The following is a 25,000-nucleotide window of genomic DNA, read 5'->3' as shown; positions in this document are numbered from 1 at the left end:
CTAGTATTTATACCAAGAAAAGACAAGTGGGATATTCCGTGGTGGGAAAGTGTTCTTATTGGCATGGTATAAAACACAGTATTCCAGTTTATTTTCTGTCACATGGACAGTGCCAGCCCAAAAATAATGCACGCGCGGTAAGAAGTAGTGAAAGAAGTTCTTGGGCCGCAAGAACACGTACACAAGCGGGTGCAAGAAGTGAAAACGTCACATGCTCTGTCGCATGTTGTCTGGATTTGGCGGACAACAGAAGCTACGCCGATGTTATGTGGCCAAGTGTAAAGGTAAGGTCAGCTTCTTTTGTTTTTATGGCAATCCTTTGTTTGCGGTATTTACTAACCACGTGCGATTGTGTATCTCTTTCAGTGGCATCGGTTTCCAACGAAGAGTCGTTGAAGTGGTAAGCGTTATGTCAAGCGTTAATTTTTTTCCCTAGGGCATACAAATGTTTCCGAGCACAACCTGATGAAATGAAAGACCATGGTTCAAGGTGGTGTTTTCCTTGGAGAGTTAAAGGAGCTGCGTCCCGGTTTGCGAATCTTGAAAAGCTTAGTTTAAATGTTCAAATTCGTTGTTAGTAATCCATTTAAATCTTCTTCATCCTCGACCATACTTGTTCCTTTACGTTGTATTATTATCTCTTTGGTGTTTTTACATCTTTTAACGACTATTTTGGGTTTTCTCAAATTTAATCGTTACTATGTACTTGGCCAAAATACCGTGCCTGAGCTACTTTAATCAGCTGTGTTTTGCCATCATGCGCTGCCTTCACGTCCAAACTTGACCAACTCGAAAGCTCATTGGCTACTTTGGTCACTGTACACAATTAAATATTGTTACTTCTAGTTAATTTCTATCCGTATTTATTTTTCTTATATCATTGTAAACCATCTTTCGTTAAGTTGTTTTTCTGTAAATAGTGTGCGATAATAAAAACTGAACTGAACTTTCGTACGATGACTGAATTCTTACTTTTGACTGAGTCACGGCGATGCATTCTCCACGTTTGCAGTTTAAGTATTTCTGTTCGCGATAGCCCCGACAACCATAGACGTTTGGCAGATTTCTGTTGGAAAATTCATTACTTGACTCGTGAATTCCACGTTAAATTTCACGCGAAAAACCGATATCGCGCGAATCGCGGAGCGATTGGTCGATATCGGTTTTTCAAGTGAAATTCAATGTGGAATTTACGAGTCAGGTAATCAACTTTCCTTGAATCGCATAGCCTTCTTTCCAAATAAAAGAAACCCCTGTTTCATTTGCGTCTGTGTGAATGTTGCAATATTCAACGCGCGCTTGAGAAAAGTCATTCCAGTTGAATCAACTTTCAACACTGTCAGGAGCCAGCGAATGCAAATCCAGCTAGAATCAAAACTTTATTTGAACTTCATGGACGGCGACAACGGTTTTGAAAACATGATTAAAAGGTAGTTGTTTCTAATCGTTTTTGAGTTGCTGTTTTGTTGTCGCTCCAGAGCAATATCACAATATCAAGAGTCGCAATTCCACGCTGAATACCTCGCCTAGGTAACCAATCAGCTTGGGAGAATTTTCTGAGATATGCAGTTCTAAGATAAACGGCTAAACCCGTTTTCTCGGTACGGAATCCTTGATTCATAACCCTCGAGATTTATCGCTGGAAAGTTTCGCGGTAACTATTAGATTATGAGCTTCAGATTTCTATACCGTGATAGTTGACGAGGGCGCAACCTGAGTCAACTATCACGCATAGAAATCGAGAGCGAGTAATCTAATTGTTTTAGTGTAAAACTGCTAGTCGTTCAAAACTTTATCTAAATCCTCTTCACAGACACCTCGAAAATGCCAAGAAGCGGCCGTCATCCTGCTACCAAGTGCACACTGCTACGCTACTCACTATCTATCACAGAATAGATAGTAAGTACCGTAGCCAATCAGAGAACCGCATTCGTGATAGAACGCTAGTAGATTTATGCTAAAAAAGATTACAAAAGGGCCCAAAGAAAATACGTGCGTTGATTAGTTAAAAATCGTGTTTCTATTTAGAATTATGATTAGATTATGAGCTCGAGATTTCGAGGTGATAGTTGATGAGGCCGAAGGCGGAATCAACGGCCTCATCAACTATCACCTCATAGAAATCAAGAGCGAATAATGCAATTGTTCTATTAGAATTCTAACTGAAATTAATCCAAATAACGGTTTCAAATTATTTTTCCACGCATTATTGAACTTTACGCTTTAACAAAACAGCACTTATTGAATTGGTAAATTTGTGCGCTCACCCGTTTTGTCTATAATTTCAAGTTGTTAAAGTCAAGAAACCGTTAATGTCCTTCTTTTAGTCTTTTCAGGAATTTAATAATCCATTTACATCTAAACTTTTCTTCCAAACGTTCGGGAAAACGATGAAATTGTCGCACACTGCTACACTACTCACTACAGTAAACACCCGCATATAAGAACACACAATTTCAGAGGTCAGACTGATTGTGTTCTTATTTATCGGATGCTTAGTGAAAAATCAGCCTCAGGATGTTCTTAAATGTTCTTAAATTTTTTTAAATTCAGTGCTGTACAGCATAAAAAATGTTGCTAGAAATTTTAATCATGTTTTTGGACAATTACATAAATTGATGGAACAATAATTAAAAACCTAATGTTCAAATAGGTCTACTGTAATCAGTAATGTAACAAAACAGTAACAAGAAGGGTGTATGTATAGTTCTGTGGCAGATCCATATGCTGCCCCACCCTTGAAATGCCTAAAGTAGAGGTCCACTGTACATCTGCAAATCTGAAAGTCTGATTTACTACTGTGTTGACATGTACATCAGCAAAACAATAACATTAAGGGTTTGTACTCTTGTTATTGTTTGTAGATCTGTAACCCAAAAGCCAGCTGTGCATCTTAAAAACTGTATTCGTCCAAGCCCTGGGGAGAGATTTTCTCGTCTCCTGAGCCATCAGTTGTCATTAGGCAGCCGGTCTTTTCAAAAAGCCGTCTTAGAAAGTCTTTGCTTTCTTTTAGTTCACTCCAGGCTTCCCCAGTCCATTGAGTCATAAGTATTCGCCTGTCCTTTCCAGAAAGTCTATCATGCCATTTTTCAAGATTGTCATCTATCTCCAACCACCTGTCCATTGCAGCAGCAATTTTCACTTTCATCATCCTTCCACATCCTGCATCAATTGGCTGAATTTTATCAGTATGGTTTTCTGGTAGCGTGTACACAGAAGTACTGATTTCATTCCTACATGTCTCGTGGAACTCTTTGGTTTGTTGGAAGGACACGTTGTCTGCAAATAACACCTTTTCCTGGTCAGTTTTTCCAACCCCAGGAATGAGTGTTTTCTTGCACCATTGCATATTTGTCACCTCATCCATCCAGGCATTTTGCTGGAAATACACATCAACTCTTTTATCATATTGTTCTTTCTCTTGAGAACTAACATTCCCTTTCCCTCTAAACACAAGGGAAGGCTTTACATTCTGTTCTCCTTCACCTCTTATGCAAAGTTGCAAAGTGGCTTGCCTTTTATCCAGACCTGATGATGGTTGTGCAACCCAGACTTGTTTATTGCCACGTGAGTCATAGGTAGTCCCTTGGTCCACCACGAATGGAAGAGGAACCTGGTCCACATTGTACCTGTTTTCAGGAGTCCACCTGCCATATTTGGGGTCAGTCATAGTTGATCTGTTCCGCCTCCTCTGTGTTTTCAGGGATTTCCTCAAATTTTGATGGAACTTCTGGATGGTTAACCTACCATCATCAGCAGAGTTTTTCTTCTTGTTTGTTCTTCTTCTCAGTACTATATCGTGCCTTTTTTTAAACCTTTGGAACCAGTTAGAGCTTCCTTTGAAACTTTCAGCCTCCTTTTTCCCATAAGTCATCTCAATTTTTGCCTTCATCTTTTTCCTGAACCACAGTTTTGTAATCTTGCATCCAGCTGCTCTACGAACTTTGAATTCAGCAATCAATAGATTAGCTGCAAGTGGATACCTCTCACTCTGCTTCGATCGCCCAGCCACAATTTTTCTTCTCTGCCTTGCATCTCTTATATTCCCAGAATTTTTTCCCTTTTTATTTAGTTCTAGTTCCTTCAGAATTTGGTTTCTGTTTTTGTTCCACTTTTGAATCAAAGATCGATGAACTCCTTTCTCTTTTGAGACGATGTTGTATCTATGTTTTGATGATTTCAAAGAATCAAAAAGATCCAGGGTTTTCTTTTTGAATTCAACTGTGTACGATTTTCGCTTCTTACTTCCCCTTCTCTTGTTTCCAAGACTTTCGACTTCGTTACTGTCTAGAACAATGGGATCATTACTTCCTGACTGGCTAGCCTCAGGCAATGAGCAATGGGCATCTGCTTCCTTTCGATTGGCGAACATATTCTCTTGCTTTGAACCCTCGTGTGAGTTCTCGGTCATCGGGTGTTTGAACTTCATGTGGCTGTCAAGGTATTGTTGACCTCTGAATGATTTACCACAGACGTTGCATTTTACTTCAGCGCTTTTAGATATCTCAACTGTCTTTTCCATCGTTGGCGTGATGTCAAGCATACAACCATTCTTCAATTCTACTTTTTTTCGAACGCCACAATCGAATAAAGTCCGATTAATCTTTGTTTTAGCTTAATATATTCAGCTCATAAAAATTCCAAACAGTGAAGTTCAACACACGAGGAAGAACACTTTGTGCGCCTCTGCATTGGCCAGCGGTTTCCTTTGTTATATTACCCGGGAACCACTTCGAGCACTGCCAGGTTGTGCGAGTGAGGAACCATCTTGGAATTCGTGAAAAACCTTGACAGATTTTTAAGGATAAACCCACACACATTAGAATAATGACGAATGAATATGAACTATATTTAGAGGCAAGCACAAGGGGTTATCATGCTTATTTCAAGGACGCCACAGTCTACATTGGAGAGATTCTTATATGCGAAATGGAGCCCAATAATCGCCACAGCAAGTATGCAGTTGTGGTAAAAAATGAGGACGACAGGATTGTTGGTCATGTCCCTATTGAGTTTTCTAAACTCTTCTTCAAATTTCTATCAGAGTATGGCAAAATTGAAGCAGAATGCATTGGAAGTAGAATAAACAAAGGGCGAGGAAAAGGACTAGAGCTACCAGTAGACTTTAGACTAGTTGGGAATGCTCGATATCTCAAGAAACTTCTCAAGAAATTACAGAAAAAGAACATTGAGCTCGATTACCAATGGAAGCTGAGCAAGATACAGAAGTGTTGAGTTTGAACTTCAGTTATTGTCAATAAATTTGAATGACATAATGGGCAACAAAAGACTGGACAAGTATTTGCAAGCTTTGATCAACTACAACTGTGATTGACCTTGATACAGCTATAAAATCTTATGTTTTTCTCTATCAATACAGTAGTTTATAGTATTGTAAAGGCAAAAAATGTAATTCATGATATTAGATATTCTGAAGAGAACAAAGGTGCCCAAAACTTAGCTAATACCATTGGTCAGCAGGTGTGTTTATGGTAATTTGTGTAATTTTGACACCCTTCCCATTTTATAAGAACATTCTTTTTTTTTCCAGGCTGATATTGTTCTTATAAAAGTGGTGCTTTATTTGCCAAATTTCAGCCTGATGTTCTTAATCCGTGTGTTCTTATATGCGGGTGTTTACTGTATCTATCACAGAATAGATAGTGAGTAGCGTAGCAAATCACACAACGGCATTCGTGATAGAACGCTAGTAGATTTATACTAAAACTCGATAGCAACACGAAGCACGTTTTCTTTTTCTTGAATCTGTAACTCGACTAATGAGAAAAAGTATTAAGACGGAATCCACCAGAAGTTCGAGTAACGAGTGGACAAAAACCTAGCACCAAGATTATTTACATCGTATTGCAAACTTCTGTACGACTGTTTTAAATATCTTCTCAAAAAATCATTTCTAGCAACACCAAACGTAGAAAACGAAAGTTGAACTTCGTATGAAACACTTGAAAGAACTGGTGAAATTAAACTGATGACGAAATTTTGCCTGTGTTTGCACAAGTTCTCTGGACTTTGAAATTCATTTTCTCTCGTTCCCACGGGAAATTGTTTTTGGTGTTATTTCAGGCAATTATTTATGTATTTACCTGTAAGAAAATGTAAAAATGACTGTAAAATACTTAAAATTATTCTGGTACCAATTTTTGTCCACTAAAACCTGAAGTAAGTCGATTTTCTATCGGATTTCGTCTTAATAGACCTTTCCCGCATTCCGACAAACAGCGCCAAGTCGAGGTCAGGGTGGACAAAAATACAATAAATGTATGAAAATGTCCACCCCAACCTTGCTCTGGTGCTATTGTTCGTACGCACTGAGGTGGAATGCGGAAAAGGTCTATTATTTCGCTTTGTGATACAAGACTAATGACTACTTGTCAGGGGAAAATGAAAAATAAATATCGACCTGACGATATTGCGATTCGACTCTTAGTGAGAGGAATATATATATCTTATTAGATGTATTGGTGTGTAGTATCGCTGTATATTTTTACGAGTTGTGCCGTATTTTGACGAGCCCGTAGGGCAGGTCAAAGTACAAACAAGTAAAAATGTAAAGCGATACTACACACTAAACCATCTAATAAGAGATTTATTATCTAACTGCAGCAGTCAATAAATTTATCAATGAAAGAGGGAATGTGACAGTTTCGCGTGCGCGCGCCGAGCTATACGCAAACAGATTTTCTACTGTACAAATAACTGTACAATATCGCTGTATATTTGTACTGTTAGTTGGACAGTATTCGCTGCAGTTGAATAATAAACGTGAGGTACTGGCGCAGGGCTGTAGTGAAGAGTTTTCGGTGTAACTTCCAGGCAGAACCAGGACTACCTAATATGAGATCTTAATCTCCTAAAATAAAAAAGAAAACGGCCAGTCTAGTTGAAACTGAAGCACAAGTCAAATAATGATATTTCATTTGTTAGCAAGAATGCTTTTTTGCGCTTGTGTAGCGCAACCTGTCTAGAAACAGCTAAATGATTGCGCAGTCGTTACTAATATTTTTCCGTACTTGGAAACCAAACTATATTTATGTACATAGCTACCTTACTTCCCCCGCAAGCTGCTATCTCCCTCTCTCTATTACATTGTGGATATTTTCTTCAATGGAGGAATGTAGCTTCAGATTCCCCGCGCTCTGATAAGCGGGTTGGATAAAGATCATACAACAAGTTCACTCCTCTTACAGGATGGTTCAAAGAAAGAACCCGACACGATGCCAAAGCATAGTACCACAGGTAACCCAAGCTCGCAAATGAGCTTTCCTTGTGTATACATTAGTTCTCAGGTTATGCAACAGTCAAAATATAAGGATTTGTATGGGAAAAACGGTTATTCTTGAGTCTAAAAGTACGAAGGAGTATGAATAAAAATAAACGTACTCGCTTCAAGTGTGTGTTTCTTTGTTTCTGGTGAGGTTTCTAGGCCGATTCATGGTCATTTGGGTAGTTTGTAGCTTCACTGCTTTGTCCTCAGTGACGCTGAGACCTTTCCGAATGATTTTTATGTTCAAATGGTAAGCTCCTGGCTCACGAAAGGTGTGATAAGTTGAGTGGGATTCTTTTGAAAATACTCTCGCCCCAAGCCCACCCGCATCAGTTGTGTACATGAGCTATAACAACATCTACTTACGAGCTCGAAAAAAAAAAAAAAGTTAACAATCGCACAGCTGGCCGGCAGATCTGGTATTCATCTTTTAGAAAGCTCGATATATCACGCCTTCCTCCCTACTAGAGAGGTTACCCCGCGATTTAAGACCAAGGAATCGCTTGCCGTAAGTAATTCTCTGGTGAAATAGTCTGGTAAAACAACGTTCTATGAAATGTCTATACAACTCAGTGACTTGATGAAAATAACACGAAACGTCTGTCCATTTATAAACTTTGCATCGTAAAACGTAACAAAGAGTGTAACAGAGGACTGAGTTGTAAAATGATGTAGGAAGAGATGTTAGTTTACTAATGCATCGGTAACAAAGGCAGCAATTAGATTTTTTGAAGAATAGTCTAAAAAAAGTAAAACGACTTAAACCACAGTACTAAAATAGTGTTTGTGATACATGCAGATGTGCTTCGGCTTCGAAGTGCAGTGTCTCTCGATATAAAAATCGCACAAACAAAAGTGTGCAAATTATTTCCATGGTTCGGTGTTGCACCAATTTTAAATATACCCAAATTGAGTTAATTTGTCAAAGGTATTTGACGACGCCACTCAACGAAATTCGATTCGCGGTATATTTTGTCTACTATAATTTCCAGAGGTAAATATAAGAATTGGACGCTATATTCACCCCGCCAGGCGTTGAATGTAATATTTCTAGGCTTGGTTACTAAGCTCGGACCACCTTTGCCCCCTTGGCTGCTAAGCATGTCGTACAGTTGCTGAATTAAATTTTCATTTACTCGAAAGACATCTCTCCAAGTTCAAGATATTTGAAAGGTTGGGGAATATGTAAAATGACTAATGTTGCCCTTAGAACAAAAATGTTTTCAAGAACTCGTATACAAGGCATTTAAGAGTACCAAAGGCAGTGGTCTCGTTGATCGCCAGCAGGTCATATCCCGGGGGGGGGGATACTCCCTTATATTAGCTTTCTTTGTGTGTGCGGCCCAAAAGGTGTGATTTTTCAGCCGTTTTGGTCATAAATAGGATGTAGTTTTCGCACTCTGGTCTGAAACTACTTTTTCATCATTATCGAAAAAACATCAATAAAAGCCCTAAATGTTTACGGCAGTTTAACATTGGTCTGAATCAACTTTATTTATTGAGGTTACCACACAACAGTAATCACTGAAAAACCAGTGGCCCTCAAAACTAGGTAACTAATTATAACTCGGACAGACCTGAAACAGTGTTTTGATTCAAGGGTCCGGTCTTAAATAGGGTATCGAATTTTTGGTCAGGTCATAAATAGGGTAGGGGGGAAATCACAGATTTTTGTCAAAAATAGGTTAAGGGTTTTGGAAAGCGGGCCGCACACCTCCACCCAATTTTTCTGGGAGTACCCCCTGGGCGGTCAGATCGAGTGACCGAAAGTAATGTTTCCTACTCATGGTTAGAAGAGGAGTACAACTGTGAATGAAGTCAACAACGATACAACAAATAAATGGATACATTTATTTTTCGTAGAGTTTTTATTGTTTTTTTTTTACCCCTAACTAGATGAGTAAATTGATTCACAATCGATTACTACGGTTAACAGTTACGTCCGTGTTTCCTCATTTTAGTCTGTTATTTTCTTCTCGGTAAATATTCACCAATGTTCACTTCACCTTCAGCGAATAATTGTTAATTAGTAAAGGGACGAACTCACAAAAGCATGGCTTTTATATTTTATCAGGTTGGCAAGGTACTGTGGTGGTAAAATGTAAAGCCGCCACGATGTATTCACCACGATGACCGCCACGATGTATTTTTCGACACGAGGTATTGAGCTAACACTTCTCTAAAAAAAGGAAACATAAGACAAGCTAATATACGGATTACGTCAACGTGTTTTCATCCTTGTTGGCACCCAATTTAGATCACATTGAGAGGGAACAATTGTGCAATTTGTCACACGTAACTGCTTGCAAGGGAATATGTACAAAAAGACGGTTGTAACCTCCCAAATGAATTATCACACGACCTGAATTGGGTGGCAACAAGAATGTGCACACGTTAGCCGAATCCGTCTATTTACAGCCAGTAGAAACGCTATTTTCTAAAAGTACCAAGTCACTCATAAGGCAAATGGCTTACTTTTCAAATCCCGGTCAGTACCCCGGTGCATAAAAATGCTAGTTCATTTCCGTTTTATTGCACGTATCTTGTAAGGAACGGGATACTGGGTGTCAGCAAATATTCCCTTCAACCTTGGTGGACGACCATCTTCTTCAGCGATGAAGGTAAACTTCTGAAACAGCCACGAGAGAAACAAAAACAGCTCAACTTTAGCCAGGGCTTCCCCAACGCAGGCCCGACGTCCCGCTCCAAAAGGGTAATAGTTGCTCTGGTTGATGATCAACTTGCCATTCTCGTCGATATGACGGTAAGGGTTAAACACCGTTGGGTTTTCCCAGCATTTGGGATCCAGATGAACAGATTCCGCGTCAGCAAACACAATGGTATCTTTGGGAACACGGTAGCCGCAGAGTGTCGTGTCAGCAAGTGTGACGTGAGGTAGTAAAAGAGGCGCCACGTTTCCAGCTCGCAGCGTTTCTATGATGGTCGCCTGAAGAAGCGGCAGATTGGCTCGGTCTTCCACACTGGGGTTCCTTCCGCCAAGTACTTCATCTAACTCAACCTGAATATCTTCTAGGTACTTTGGATAATTGACCAAGAAGGCTATCGCCCATTTCATTGTTGTGCTTGTGGTTTCGTAGCCGCCAGCAACCATGTCTTCGATGATAGTGACCAAGTAGTCATCAGAAAGAAAAGCTACTCGCTCTTCATCATTCTTAGAATCATGATCCCTGGCATACAGAAGACCTGAGATCAAATCTTTCACAGGAATTTGTGGATCAAAATTTTCTTCTCGCTCCCTCAAGAACATACGGATGATATCATACATTTCAAAGATGGGCTGGAAAAAGCGATCATAAGCCTTAATGGGTAGGTGCTTTGCTAATGGAAAGAAATCTAAGATCTTCACCAACTGAATATTATCTGCGTCCGTCATCATTTGTATGTTAAGTTTTAAGAGTCTGTTCAAATATGGATTGGTTGTGTCATAGCCTTCACCAAAGGTGATGCCGCAAATAACATCAGCAACATTACGCTGTAAGCAATCTGCTGGATCAAAAGGCTTTCCATCTTGTCTTTCTATAAACTCTACTAGTTTCTCGGCCTGTGTCGTGATTCGCTTTTCTATCAAGGGAATGTCAGAGAGGTACTGGCGCAAAGCTGTTGTGAAGAGTTTACGGTGGTACTTCCAGGCAGGTCCATAGTTACCAAACAAAATATCTTTGCCGCCTGTAAAGGTTGGAAATTTAACTCAGTTTTAAGAGGCCCTGCGCCTAAGAAACGACCGATGATTTCCGGCTAAAAAATAAAATCGGCCGATTTTTATCTCCCAAGTAGAGGCTACCGAATACTATTTAAAAATGAATTTCTTTTCTTTCAGTTTCGCTTTAAACCAAAAATATCGAACCGCAAACTTTTCCGTCTGATAGCAGCAAAATCAGGCCGAAAATAAGCCCCCGCAAAAAACTGTTCAGAAGTTACTATCGCAACGCAAAATAATGAGAAAACTACAGAGTGTTGAAGAAAAAGGCCTTTTAATGCAATATCATTCGATGAACATCAAAAAAACTGCCGAAGCGATTAAAAAAATAAAGTTTCAAATATTGCATACTAAATTAGATGGAGCGTTGGAGCTGATTTCAAAATAATTATTTCTCAAAAGTTCAACGCTTTTGAAAGCAATCACAGTGATGAATCAGACATTGGAGGGATATACATCATGTTTCTGGAAAAACGTTTTTCGGCCAAAGTATATTGACCTTGTACAAAGCGTTCAAAGTTACCGTGTTTACCGTTATCCTGCTACTTCGGCGAAACACTTCTCTTTTGCCAATACGGCCGTGGATAGCGCGTTAAACGCCACTTTAAACCTTGCTAGGCATTCAAAGACCATCCTAAGTAGAAGGACGTAGAATTAAAAGACAAAGGAAGATGAAAAATACGCAGAAAAAGAAAATAACTCGAAATTACCATCTGCTAACGAAAGTTGAATCTGGAAAATGTCGTGGCGTGACAGCGGCCATTGACGTCATTCGTATAAATAGCGACGGAATCCAAACGAATGTACAAATAGGAAAGCGATTTTTCCCGGCCAGAAAACGTTTGGTGGAACAATGTTATGTTATTTTTCACAAATGATGGTCACTGAAAAAGAAAAACTTCCCCAACCGCCACACCGTTTTGGCCGCAGCGTGATCTGAGTTATGGGGTCACGACTGGATCCCTAGCCGCTGACCGCCCGAAGGCCATTGCAGACTCGTTTTCCCACGCTCTTGCGACTTGACGTGACAAATGACGTCAATAGCCGCTGTCACGCCACGACATTTTCCAGATTCAACTTTTGTTGGCAGATGGTAATTTCGAGTTATTTTCTTTTTCTGCGTATTTTTCATCTTCCTTTCTTTTTCAATTCTACATCCTTCTACTCAGGATGGTCTTTGTATGCCTAGCAAGGTTTAAAGTGGCGTTTACCACGCCATCCATGGCCGCATTGGCAAAAGGGAAGTGTTTCGCCGAAGTAGCAGGATAACGGTAAACACGGTAACTTTGAACGCTTTGTACAAGGTCAATATACTTTGGCCGAAAAATATTTTTCCAGAAACGTGATGTGTATCCCTCCAATGTCTAATTCATCACTGTGATTGCTTTCAAAAGCGTTGAACTTTTGAGAAATAATTATTTTAAAATCAGCTCCAACACTCCATCTAATTTAGAATGCAATATTTGAAACTTTATTTGTTAATCGCTTCGGCAGTTTTTTTATGTTTATCGAATGATATTGCATTAAAAGGCCTTTTTCTTCAACACTCTGTAGTTTTCTCATTATTTTGCGTTGCGATAGTAATTTCTGAACAGTTTTTTGCGGGGGCTTATTTTCGGCCTGATTTTGCTGCTATCAGACGGAAAAAGTTTGCGGCTCAATATTTTTGGTTTAAAGCGAAACTGAAACAAAAGAAATTCATTTTTAAATAGTATTCGGTAACCTCTGCTTGGGAGATAAAAATCGGCCGATTTTATTTTTTAGCCGGAAATCGTCGGTCGTTTCTTAGGCGCAGGGTCTCTTAAAATGACGTACGAGAAGAGTAATTTCACGGCTGTGTTGCATAATATACATTTACTGTGCCTTTCAATGACATGCGAACTCTGCTCAATCAATGGCCCGTTTACGTGTTTTGCTGTCGTCATTCATCTAAACGGACCAATTAAGAAAGAAGATATGTTTCTGGGTTGTGATTGGTAGATTTCAATTCATTTTGTTCGTGCTATCGAAAGGCCCAGTAATCATCTTTAAGAAAATAGGCGACAATTTGAGACAGTTTGTCTTTTTGGCTACAGTTATCCCTCTCACCCACTCACGCCTATACTTAATCCCCCTTCCCTCCTCCCTGGAAGATGTTAGGCCCCTTCAACACCAACGCTTTTCAGGTTGCGTTGATAGGCTTTGGACGATACGTTACCCTCTATTGCTAATGTAAACCTAGTATTGTCATTCTGCAACTGACCCTTGCACGCAATGTTTTGCTATTTGATTCTGTTTGTTTCGGCCACTATCCAATGACATACGTGTTATCACTTTTAAGGACATCAATAAATTTACGCGGTTTATATCTGTCTGCATCTGACATTTTGCATAACTATGAACTGCGATTTTAATAAGGAAATTACTCTGCAGTTACACAGCATTCCCCTACCTAGCGTTCCTTTCTCAATAGAATATGTTTTCGGTCTTCCGGCATAATCAGCAGACTTTTTCACCAGCATTTCCTTAACAGCCTCAGGAGTTGACGCTATAACGCACTTTTGGCTTCCAAGTTTCAGGGAGAAAACTCGGCCGTAGATTTCTTCGAGGCTGCAAAGTAGCAAAAAAAGTAGACATTTTGAGTACTTTTAGTTTTATACTCGGTTATTAGTATTTCTTTTTTCACTAAGATTTTGTACTGTCATGTTCAGATTAGGTCTGCAAAATTAGTTGAATACACTCGCCTAAAGGCTTGTTCCTCCCGTCTGCATTAGTTTCTTGCACAACACAGAACACAGGCAAACTGTCTTCTATTTCCCAAAATGACCATAGAAAAACGCCGTCAATTTCTTTTTCTGTTTTTTTTTTCTTGTTTGTTTGTTTGTTTCATTGTTTTTGTTTTTCTTGCTGTTGTGGTTTTGTCCAGTTTTGTTTTTGTTCTTGTCGTTTTTAACAACAACAACCATTTTATTTTGCATAATACAGAGAATCATTCAGCAAAAGAATACATTAAACTTAAATAAGCAAAAAAACTACTCAAAAAAGTAAAAATTAAACGAGCTGAGTAGCTACAAAAATTACACTTCAAATTGGTTATAGGATAAATAAAGAAAAGAAGAGGTAGAAAGAGAAATATATATATATAGATATAAATATAAAAAGAAATATAAGTAGTAACAGTACCAGTTATAGACAGAGCATTGTTTAATTAAGAGCGATAGTAACTTAAAGAAAAAATACTAAGCTAGCATTAAGCATGAGAACTTAGAAATTGCTTTTGTTTTTGTTTTGATTTTTGTGTTTTTTAAACAGTACCACTGAAACTTTACCAGTGAATAGTAGAAAGAAAATCAGGGCAAAATAGCACAGTAGGATGACAATGCCAAGAGAGCATCTCCAGCTTGACCCCTCCGAGTTCGAAATTTCCCATTTGGCTTTTCACTACCCGCTGTTTCTGTTTATTGCTACTCTCGATGTGTTCAAATCCACCTTGAGGTAAACAACAGGTGTCAAGATCCACCTTTCCGCGAACGGCAAACCGCTAGTGGTCAGACGACCAGAGGCAGACGTCACGTTTGAGGTTGTCGACTCGCGTTTTGAGCGTCAAGAGGTAGGTTTTCACGTAAGACATTTACCTAAAGCTTTATTGCCTTGAATTTTACTCTTTGCCATGTACAAATGCTTAAATCGAATAAAGTAACCCTTTTTCTACAAATTGGAAATAGTTTTTATGCAAAGAAGGAATGACCTAACCTTTTGTTGTTGTTTGTAGAAAAGCACTGATCCTATATACCCAATATGGCGACGGCTTAAGTTGAATGTGTGTTTATGATGCTTTATTTCTTTAGAAAGCGACACATGCTAGAAAACTTTCTATTTTTTTTTTCAAAATTGGCGTTAAATGACAAGTTTCCAATGCACTGACAAGATGATTTCTATTCGCTCCAATTCACTCCAATAGGCCCTTTGCACGATCCGGTCACATGGTACAAAATCACACATGCTGGTGAGCAAGTTGCACATTGGGACTTCCAAAACAGTGCCACTCGTACCAGTCCACCTGGACCTGCCTTTGTTTTGGAAGTCCCACTGCGGAACTTGCTCACCAGCATGTGTGATTTTGTTCCATGTGACCGGATCGTGCAAAGGGCCTATTCACCCCTATTGAAATCGACTATCGTCCGAACGGCGAGCGGCAAAGTTCGGCAAGCAAATGTTTTGGCAAGCAAATTTTTTCATTACGTGTTGGGTTGTCCTTATCTTCTGTTTAGAGTAATAAATTTTTTGAGACAGGCCGCGTCCCTTACGTGACACACTCAAGTGTACATAACACTGTTCTCGTAGGCCTGTTAGTACCTTTTGTGTACAAAAAGAAATCAATAAACATGATGATGTTATTGCCTTTGCTGTACCCTCTAAGCCTCGCTACCAAACTCGCGAATTTTCCATGCAGGAATTTTTTTACGGTAAAATCTTACCCATGTTCTTTTTTTTAGCTTGACAGTAAAAGTATCCTCCCTACCCTTTGATGCTGGGAGTATCTTTTTCCAGGGGTTCTTTGTTGCTTGTGATATTTTTCGCACGTTTTGTTCTTACACGAATTTGCATACCCTTTTTCCACCCCCACCCCCCTACCCCCGCCGAAAGCTGTTCTTATGGCCGTCCCTTGTTGAAAAGTACATAGGAATCCATGGTGTCCCTTCGTGGAATCAGATCTTTGGAACAATTATGTTTAAATCTCAGTGAGGAACTTTCACGTCGCTCGAAGACCTTATTATTGCGAAAAATAAGAAAAACAACAGCAAACAGTAAAAAACCTTGCACTGTGAAAAGTGGTTAGAACCCGGGGGTACTCCCAGAAAAATTGGGTGGGGTGCGCGGCCCGTTCCCAAAACCCTTACCCTATTTATGACCAAAACAACTAAAAAAACATACCCTTTGGGACTGCACATACCTATATAGCCCATATAAGGGAGTACCCCCCGCCCCCAGGGAGGTTAGAACTGCTTTTAAATGGTTCATGCACACTATATTCAAAATTTACATAAATAATATCGACCTGCTTTCAAACAGCGTTAATTCTTGACTGCTTCACTACATCAATCCAACGGATTTATTTTCTCCAACGGGTGTTTTATAAAGCACCACTGGAAATATCCGTTTGCCTCACTTCTCAAATTATGAAGATGATCGATCTACATTTAATATAAGCAATGGAAATCGATAGATCTACTGTCCCCTGTCATCTGGTATAAGAGGAGAGATCTTCGAACCAGCCAAGTATGAATGCAGCAAAAAGTATATTTGCCCTCACTCCAAGTTAAAGCAGTACTGGATCGACAATACTCGCACCTATTCTATTCCATGCGTGTGTTATTTACTAACCTTCTGAAAGCGTCGGTAAGTTTCTCCGCCTTGAAGTCGAGAGAAAATACGTTCCCTAAGACTGGGATAGCCGTCAAACGCGGACCCGGTGGCATGTTCCTGAACTCGTAGAATACCATCAGGTAATGCAAAAGCAGAAACAGAAGTAACACCAGAAGAACATTTGCAAAACTTAGAGAATCATAGAGCGTGGCAAACAACGACGCCATGTTTCAAGATTTCACTGAAGCGTTACGTAATGTTATCATGCTCAGGAATAGTAAATACATGGCTGTCACGCAACGCTGAAAAAAACAATTTAATGCCCCTTGTATCAAATAATTCGCAAGCGTCCAACGATATGTCCTAAGGCTACTACACTCTTTTCCCTCTATAACAACATATTTTAGAAGAATACCGAGGCTGAAGTTTTCGAAATTTTGAGATTAAGTAGACAATTCATTGAGGCCTTGAGCTATTGTATTTCTTTTTATTCTAAGCTTTCGCCGATCTACGGCATCGTCAGGAAATACAAAGAAAACATTTCACTTTGAGTAATGCAAAAAGCGATTTATGTGACACAAATATAGAATATAAAATAGGGACAATGAGTTGTCTAAATGTGGCGATGGTAACACACAATAACATAGAAAATCGCTAATGAATAGGAGCAAGAAAATATCTCAGCAGTCTAGTTTAAAATAAAAACGTCTCTGAAATTATAAGAACATTGTAAGAATAGCCCGAGGCCAAGATTTTGAAAAGAATATCATTATGCGTGTTGAAAATCTCTGACTACAATTGTTTAAAAACTGGATCATTGGATAATGAAATTCAAGAGTTTTCATAGGCAAAGCCATCATGGTATATGAGCCATACATGCTCTACAAATTCTTTTATGGCAAGCGCAAGGTCCATGAGCGTAATTTTACAGTAGTTTCCTATATTTTGGGGGCGTTTTTTAAAAAACAATTATTCCACTCGCGCTTGTTGAATATGAGATGATTATAGCCAATTCGGTGCTACGTGCTTCGTTGGCTACTAGTACCTACCAACCCATATCCAACGCCCGCTCGTGGAATATAACATATCCGCAAAACGTTGACTGTTAAGTCTGGCTCTAAACAGATTACTTCAACGCTATCAAAGTTATGATATGACTGATAATCTGACGTTGTGTCAGCATAGTTCTCTTTGTATTCCTATAGTCTAAGATCCGTAGAAAAATAGGAATATCAGCCTAAGTAGGAAAAACAATATTCCTATAAGAAAATAGTGTAATATAAGTGTCGCAAAGTCGATTTTGTGTGTCAATGGCGTAAGGTTTATTGTGTGTCCTCGTCAGGCTTACAAGACTTACAAGGTTTTACAACTGTAGTTTGGTTAATTAAGGTCGACTCATATTTATGTTTGAAAACCGTTATTTTGGAAAACTAGCTAAATCAAACATCTTTGCTACGAATAAACTAGGTGATTTCAGCAGTTCGAGTCGCCCAAAACAAAAGATTTCAAAATCATATCTCGGTATGTTTACTTATGCAAATTACGCATTTCAAGAGATTCCTATGCAAAGAAATGCTTAGAAAAAAAAGTTAACGAACAAAAAGCCAACTGTGATTTAAGTCTCAGTCGTTTAGAGTTTGATCAAAAGTTAATTAAGTTTTAGGTTGGAAGAGAACAGAAATTTAAGCTTTAACTGAGGAACCGTTCATTTTTTATAAGGTAGGGGGTGTTGGTGGGCTTTGGGGGGGGGGGGGGGGCATGCCAAAAAATATGGCTTTAAAGGCTGGGCTGGCTGAAAAATATGGTGTTTAAAGGGGGGCACTCAAAATATTACCTTACTGACGACTTCCACAGTAGTGCAAAAGTTCTGCCAGAATGCCTAAAATAGCATTCCTGACGTTCTGAAAATTTAAATATTTCCCGGGGAAGCATGCTCCTCTCTCCCCCCCCCCCCCCCCCCCCACTCCCCTACTTTGTTTGGTACCCTGCAGCAGGACGGGAGCTCCTGAGGAGCATGCCCCAAACCCACCCACTATGCTAGGCCCCCTGCTGCAGAAACTAAACTCCTAGTAAGAATTTGGTTGGCTAACACCACCATTCTGGTTAAAGAGTACTTTCTGGATGTTGTCATGAAAAATTCAATAAATTAGTATGGTATACTCTTACGTCAGAACAGATTTTAGTGTAATTTGCCTTAACCAAGGGGTGACAAAGGGAAGTGAGACAAAGCCAAAACAAAGTCAAGACATCAAGGGACATTTTTAAGTAAAGCTTTCGATAGCTTCTACTCAAAACAATCGTATAATTTTTACCCTGTTGGGACAAAGAGTGAGTGACAAGCGTCCGACCTCTTACCCAAGCCCTCTTAAAATCTATTATCGACAAACTACAAAAACTATTTTATTTTAGTTCCTCCACAATTAGCCACAGTTAGCACTTAAAGCTAACATAAAGGTGTTTTTGACACATTATCCCATTGCTATGATTACCTGTTATGTCAAGTAAATCATCAAGCCGGGCTCACCATGGATTAGGTTTTCGTTTAATACCATTATTGTAGGATAACTGATAAAGAGTGCAAGTAATGCATCAAAGTATATCTACTAGAAAATGTGCAAATGAGCAAATAAAATACCCAAACTATTTAAAAAGACACCGTCAGCTAAATAAAATAGCTCTTCTACAGTTGCAGTAAACATTTCTACCTAAACATTTACGTTTTCCTTAAAACTACCGTCCGAGTAACAATCTCAGATCACTTCCGTTTGATTGCACGTATCTTGTAAGGAACAGGAAACTGTGTGCCGCTAAACAATCCCTTCAAGCTTGGCGGACTACCATCTTCCTCAGCGATGAAAGTGAACTTCTGAAGCATCCACGAGAGAAACAAAAACAACTCAACTTTGGCCAGGGGCTCACCAGCACAGACACGGCGTCCCGCTCCAAAAGGATAGAAATTGCCTTGGTTGGTGATTAACTTACCATTCTCGTCGATATGACGGTAAGGGTTAAACACGGTTGGATTTTCCCAGCATTTGGGATCCAGATGAACAGATTCTGTGTCAGCAAACACGATGGTATCTTTGGGAACGCGGTAGCCACAAAGTGTCGTATCTTGGAGAGTGAAATGGGGCAGTGCAAGAGGTACTACGTTTCCAACTCGTAGCGTTTCCATGATGATCGCGTGAATGAGGGGGAGATTTGTTCGGTCTTCCAAACTGGGATTCCGTCCGCCAAGTACTTCATCTAACTCGAGCTGAATATCGTCTTGGTACTTTGGATAATTGACCAAAAAGGCTATCGCCCATTTCATTGTTGTGCTTGTGGTTTCGAAGCCGGCAATGAACATGTCTTCGACGGTATTCAACAAGTAGTCGTCGGAAAGAAAAGCTGCTCGTACTTCATCATTCTCAGAATCTTGATGTCTGGCGTGCAGTAGACCTGAGATCAAATCTTTCACAGGTTCCTCTGGATCGAAGTTTTCTTTTCGCTCTCTTAAAAGTTTGCGAATAATATCAAAAATTCTTAGCACCATCTGGAGGAGGCGATCATAAGCCTTAATAGGCAGATACTTTGCGAAAGGAAAGAAATCTAAAACGCCTACTATCTGAGAATCATCGGTATTTGCAACAAGTTCTACGTTAAGTTTCAAAAGCTTATTAACATCTGGATTCGTTGTGTCGTAGCCTTCTCCAAACGTGACTCCACAAATAACATCAGCAACGACGCGTTGCAAGCAATCTGCGGGATCAAAAGGCTTTCCATCTTGTTCTTCCATGAAATGCACTAGTTTCTCGGCCTGTGTGGAGACTCGCGTTTCCACGAGACCAATATCAGAGAGATATTGTCGCAAGGCTGTTGTAAAGAGCTTGCGATGATACTTCCAGGCGGGTCCATAGTTACCTAACACAAGGCCCTTGCCTCCTGTAATTTAAAAAAAGGCCGGAGTCAAATCGAAGCGGAAACTTTAGGCCAGCTTTTATACTAACTGATCAATGTTCATACATAGAGAAGACAGCCTAAAAATAGTAGTCATTAGGGTAAACAGATCTCAGCAAATTCGTAAAGGAAAAATCACATCAAGCTGTAGGGAAGAAGAAATACCATGCACCTATTGACTTTGTGGGAGGGCCGGACGGGAAAATATTTGGCTCGAGGTCAGTACATAAGGACCGAGGGCAGCGAGGTCCGAACTTCCTGAAAACGAGCCAAATACTTTCTCGTCTGGCCCAACCTCACTCAGTCAATGAGCATTTTATGATCTGGCCATTTTGTTTGTTTGTTTTAACTTTCTTTTTCCTTTTTTTTCGGGGGAGGGGACGGGGTGGGGGACGACGGTTTCAACGCGGACGTGCGCATTGCACTTCAAAGGAAGAACCATACATGTTTCTATTAGGGCCGTATGCGACCTTTTTTCTTATGGTTTTCCGAGAAAGTAGTGCGCGGGGCCGAACAGGTCATGTAATCAATATTTTTTTCGGTTTTATTTGATCCTTAAATTATTTTACGTTAACACATTTCGATTAAACTGTAGGTCCCAACATGCAAATTCCCAGAATAGAAATCTTGGGGGGCTCCTGGTTTAGAGTTTAGAGTGGTCAAAGTCCACAGACAAGGAACCATCAAGAACATCCGGCCATGTAAAATTTACATTGTTTCTTATATTAGTCTGCGCTCTGGAAAGGACTAAATTAATATCAACACACTAAGTAAAGGTTAGGCAGTTTCTATTCCCCCCACCTCCCCCCTCTGAAGAAATAATGAACTATGGCTTCGTTACTGTAGGAGTCTCATTTTGCAATGCTTCACCAATAACCTACCAAGTGTTGCCTTCTCGAAGAAGTATGTCTGCTGTCTTCCAGCATAATCAGCAGATCTCTGTACGAGCATTTCCTTAACGGCCTCAGGAGTTGAAGCCATCACGAATTTGTAGCTTCCAAGTTTCAAGGAGAAAACTCGACCGTAGTTTTCTCTGAGGCTGAAAAACAACACAACATTTTGTCACATGGAGCGATTGCGTCACAACTTCATCAAGCTATTTCTGGACCCTTATCACAAAGATCTTTTAATCATAATCGACCGCGGTAACGTACAAATAGTTAATTTCAACCACAAGGTGTACAGTAATAACGCGGCCAAGTCATTGTTTATGGCAATAGGTATATATAGGTAGGTTTAGTTTTTTTCCCAAGACATCACTCTAATAGCGTGAATTTGGGCAGTCTTCGTGAACTGAAATTGTTCAACAGTGCACTAGACCCCGGCGTTTTATGCAATACAGTTTGGTTTGCAGTTTGTTGCCTCGTTTGAGACCATGTGATGTTGACCTTGCAGAATAATTATTGCTACCCACGTTAATATGAATAGATAAGTTAAGAGACAAATCTCTTTTGAATATCACTTGTACGAGCAAATCGACCACACTTTTTCATGCTGTACACTCTTATAAGTAATTACCATAGCATAGAAATGACATCATAAAATGTAACAGATGAGCTATGATTTCAAGAAGTCGTTTCAGTTGGCTTTAAATAGTGTCATTACTACAAGCGCTCTCGTTCGATTAAAAGCAGTATGCTTCATGGGAATACAAAGCACGGAGCTCAACAATGCTCAAGCCAGCATCCGCCCGGGTTGATAAAATGGGAACGCGTTTTCGCATCTCAGTTCTTTTCGAGGAAATCGATCAAAGTATTTTGTATCACTCCGAAGAAAACGCGTTTTAAGCTACAGAAGGCATTGAGACAATCATTGGCAATACCAACAGCACTTTAACTATACGGCCGGTGAAATCAGCGAGTCAAGTAGTTGAATAAACAAACAAATATTTGCAAACATTTTCAATGTCTCAATAGAGGACATTCACCCAGGCAGAAGCCAAAATACGTAAGACAACATTAAATGGGCTCTTCCTGTTTTTAAAGGGGCACTAGACTACGAGTAGTCCCTCTTTCGCGTCACGCACGACGGACTAAGCGAAAGAGGGACTACCCGTAGGCTAAAGGGGCACATCATGGTGGTCATCGCAGCGCGTGAAGCAAGCCTATCCTCGCCTGTCAAAACAATGTTCCATTTTATGAGTACAACACAACAGGACTCCAGTCTTTCATATTCGCCTCGCTGCTATCTATTCTTTTGATTATAGTGTGTAGCCTGGCAGTGTGTCGAAGTGTGCGTTTGTTAATACGAAAAAGGCGCCCGAATCTATTTAATTATTCGACATGGCAAAGAAAGAGAAAACACAACATAAAGGAGACAAATAAACATCACTGTCAAAATAAATACATCTACTTTTAAGATGGCTCATGTATGCCATGTGTACCAAATAATTTGCATAAATGAATTGCTTGGCTCTATTACATGTAAATGTTCAGTTCATCTCCTGATCGTTTTCTAACTTGCATCACTTCTCAAATGATGAAGATAATTGACCTTCTCCTTATAAACAATACACAAAAGGTCAGGTTCACAACAGTCACTGCTGCCTGCCGTCTCGAATTATTTTAGACTTTTCTAGTTTATTTTATTTTATTGCACTGCCTCGGAGCCAGATGGAAATGCTTTTCAGTACGAATATTATTTGTTCTCTCAAATAGCCCTTATTCTGGGTTACAATGTGAACAAGTCTACAATATTACAGGAGCATGATCGACGAAGATTCTCTGGGCACTTACACTATCTACTGACCTTTTGAAAGCGTCGGTAAGTCTCTCCGCATTGAAGTCAAGAGAAAATGCGTTCCCTAAGACAGGGAAAGCCGTCAAACGCGGACCCGGTGGCATGTTCCTGAACTGGTAGAGCACCATCAGGTAATGTAAAAGTAGAAACAGAAGCAACACCAGGAGGACATTTGGAAAACTTAGAGAATCGTAAACCGTGGCAAACAAAGACGCCATCTTCGATATCTCTGAAGCGTGTTGCAACGTTGTTGTGCAACAGTACTGTCACGCAACGTTGGAAAAACAACTTACCATTATTCTTTTGAGGGAGTGGGGGGGGGGGGGGGGGAGGGGTTGAGCAATCTCCTACGGGCATGATGGACCTGGATAGTAGAAAGTTCACGTTCGATTTTTTTTCCCATGGCTCCACTTGCAAAATTTTTTTAAATCAGTTTTGGTGGGATTTTTTTTCAATTTAGTTTAACTATTTGATATAAATTTTACTATTTTAGACTTCCTTCATAACATAGAAATAGCGTTTTTCCTCCTCTTTTTTTTATTCTCATGTGTGCATTTGTGCTTCAGTTTTCTGCTGACCTGTATTTTGTTTCTATTTAATGCTGATGTTAACTGGCTGCCTGGCTGCGCTAGCCCCTATGATTATTCCAGGCAGCTAGTACTCTAGTTGTAATTTCTTATTTTGAGCAAGAGCGAGTGCAGATAACGATTGATTGATTGATTGATCGATCGATTGATTGATTGATTGATTGATTGATTGATTGATTGATTTAAAGCTACCGATGTTTAATTCTTTGTTTTTAATAATAATAAATTAATATTTTAAGAGCAGGCCTCAAATCATTTAGAGATTGGTTTCAGGAGGGTTCTCTGAAAACTAAAATCTAAAATATACATTAAAGACCTAAAATACAGAAGTAATAAAAGCTAAAAACTTAGGACTACAACTAAGGTTTAAACGAAAATTAGGATTACAAATACTACAACTAACTAAGGTTAAAAATGGTTAAGTAAAAGCTGTTTCAGTTGTGTTTAAAAATCCTTTTCGGCATAAGGTTCTTAAGCTTACTCAGCAGTGAGGCTCAATCGGTTATTGTCAGTCAATCGGTTATTGACTTAATTGTCAAATGCCCCACCCTTGGACAGTCCTTTCGCGAGAAATTCCCCATGGTGGGGAACCATCATCTGTCCAATACTCGTCAAATGCCCGAGGGAGGGGGGGGGGGGGTAAGATTGGGCTTGTAATTGACAGAATCATGTGTCAATACAATGTTATTATATAATAACTATTTGTTAAATGTACCATTTCGTTAATGTAGATCCAGATGTTATTAATCGCTTTATTGCTACAGCTCTGTTTGGCTTGCTGAGGTTTGTGAAACACTTTTCCTTGGCAAGAATTATCCACGTGACTGTGTACTCTTCTTGCTTGTCATTTATAAACTGCTATAGGTGTTTGAGTTCTTTCGTTTGCCATGTCTGAATGACATCCGGTGGTTTCTCCACCTGGTGTTAAATTCATTAGCTGTTAGTCTCACGTACGCTCTCAGTTGTGTCCTCGGTCTTGACGGGTAGCTTAATTTGGTACACGATTTCTTTCAAGCATTCTCCATTTCACGGGCTCTCATCTTTTCTGCAGTTGACTCGAAAGGACAGGAGTACAATTTTGAAAGCAACCGAGTAAATCTTTCCAACAACGTTCTTGCTAGATTACAACTGTAAAAATAGTCCCCAAGCGGCTAATCGCTTGACGCCTGACTGAAAACTAACAACAAAAGGCAAATAACAAATCAACGTCTAGAATTTCAAATACTGTCGAAAACAGCCCGAGCTTTCGATTTGCAGTTTTAACCAGAATACTTTGCAGTTTGTCAATGCTTCTAACCAGAATCCTAGCGCAGTAGAAGATGCCTCGGTACTAAAAATTTCAACTATGCGAACTGCGTTGATTTCAGTTGTTCAGTTCGTTACCAA

At 39.6% G+C, this 25,000-nt stretch overlaps 4 protein-coding genes and 2 long non-coding RNA genes across 6 annotated transcripts in view; 1 reads left to right on the top strand and 5 right to left on the bottom strand.

The window, feature by feature from the left end:
• LOC149117105 (uncharacterized) overlaps positions 1-25,000 on the bottom strand; it is a 256,173-nt gene that overhangs the window by 215,339 nt on the left and 15,834 nt on the right. The window lies entirely within an intron of this gene.
• Positions 2,568-4,444, bottom strand: LOC149117109 (uncharacterized). Its single transcript, XM_089282782.1, has one exon. The coding sequence runs from the start codon at positions 4,427-4,429 to the stop codon at positions 2,894-2,896; it is 1,536 nt and encodes a 511-aa protein (XP_089138908.1). The 5' UTR covers positions 4,430-4,444; the 3' UTR covers positions 2,568-2,893.
• On the top strand, positions 4,632-5,258 carry LOC149117108 (uncharacterized). The gene has a single exon (XM_089282781.1). It carries the CDS (start codon positions 4,828-4,830, stop codon positions 5,233-5,235), a length of 408 nt encoding a protein of 135 aa, XP_089138907.1. The 5' UTR covers positions 4,632-4,827; the 3' UTR covers positions 5,236-5,258.
• LOC110047645 (steroid 17-alpha-hydroxylase/17,20 lyase-like) lies at positions 9,114-16,603 on the bottom strand. The gene is made up of 3 exons (XM_089282779.1): positions 16,368-16,603; positions 13,435-13,592; positions 9,114-10,972 (listed from the first exon to the last, which is right to left on the bottom strand). The coding sequence occupies exons 1-3, from the start codon at positions 16,574-16,576 to the stop codon at positions 9,804-9,806; spliced, it is 1,536 nt and encodes a 511-aa protein (XP_089138905.1). The 5' UTR covers positions 16,577-16,603; the 3' UTR covers positions 9,114-9,803.
• On the bottom strand, positions 11,261-12,151 carry LOC149117107 (uncharacterized). Its single transcript, XR_016205559.1, has 2 exons — positions 11,714-12,151; positions 11,261-11,637 (listed from the first exon to the last, which is right to left on the bottom strand). It is a non-coding gene; the product is annotated as an uncharacterized LOC149117107 (long non-coding RNA).
• Positions 18,737-23,305, bottom strand: LOC110047304 (steroid 17-alpha-hydroxylase/17,20 lyase-like). The gene is made up of 3 exons (XM_020753051.2): positions 23,037-23,305; positions 21,170-21,327; positions 18,737-20,273 (listed from the first exon to the last, which is right to left on the bottom strand). Exons 1-3 carry the CDS (start codon positions 23,243-23,245, stop codon positions 19,105-19,107), a joined length of 1,536 nt encoding a protein of 511 aa, XP_020608710.1. The 5' UTR covers positions 23,246-23,305; the 3' UTR covers positions 18,737-19,104.

This window comes from Orbicella faveolata, unplaced genomic scaffold (genome assembly GCF_042242905.1).
Source record: "Orbicella faveolata isolate gen_17 unplaced genomic scaffold, um_ofav_v1 contig_12, whole genome shotgun sequence".
NCBI classification, from domain to species: domain Eukaryota; kingdom Metazoa; phylum Cnidaria; class Anthozoa; order Scleractinia; family Merulinidae; genus Orbicella; species Orbicella faveolata.
This window is presented reverse-complemented; position numbering and strand designations above follow the sequence as displayed.

Coding starts and splice junctions, on each gene's coding strand:
- LOC110047645 (XM_089282779.1), bottom strand. CDS start 16,576: ATGGCGTCGTTGTTTGCCACGCTCTATGATTCTCTAAGTTTTGCAAAT. Junction 13,593..16,367: donor CTTACCGACGCTTTCAGAAG/GTTAGTAAATAA, acceptor GCTACTTTGCAG/CCTCGAAGAAATCTACGGCC. Junction 10,973..13,434: donor TATTGAGAAAGGAACGCTAG/GTAGGGGAATGC, acceptor CAACCTTTACAG/GCGGCAAAGATATTTTGTTT.
- LOC149117109 (XM_089282782.1), bottom strand. CDS start 4,429: ATGAAGTTCAAACACCCGATGACCGAGAACTCACACGAGGGTTCAAAG.
- LOC110047304 (XM_020753051.2), bottom strand. CDS start 23,245: ATGGCGTCTTTGTTTGCCACGGTTTACGATTCTCTAAGTTTTCCAAAT. Junction 21,328..23,036: donor CTTACCGACGCTTTCAAAAG/GTCAGTAGATAG, acceptor GTTGTTTTTCAG/CCTCAGAGAAAACTACGGTC. Junction 20,274..21,169: donor CTTCGAGAAGGCAACACTTG/GTAGGTTATTGG, acceptor TTTAAATTACAG/GAGGCAAGGGCCTTGTGTTA.
- LOC149117108 (XM_089282781.1), top strand. CDS start 4,828: ATGACGAATGAATATGAACTATATTTAGAGGCAAGCACAAGGGGTTAT.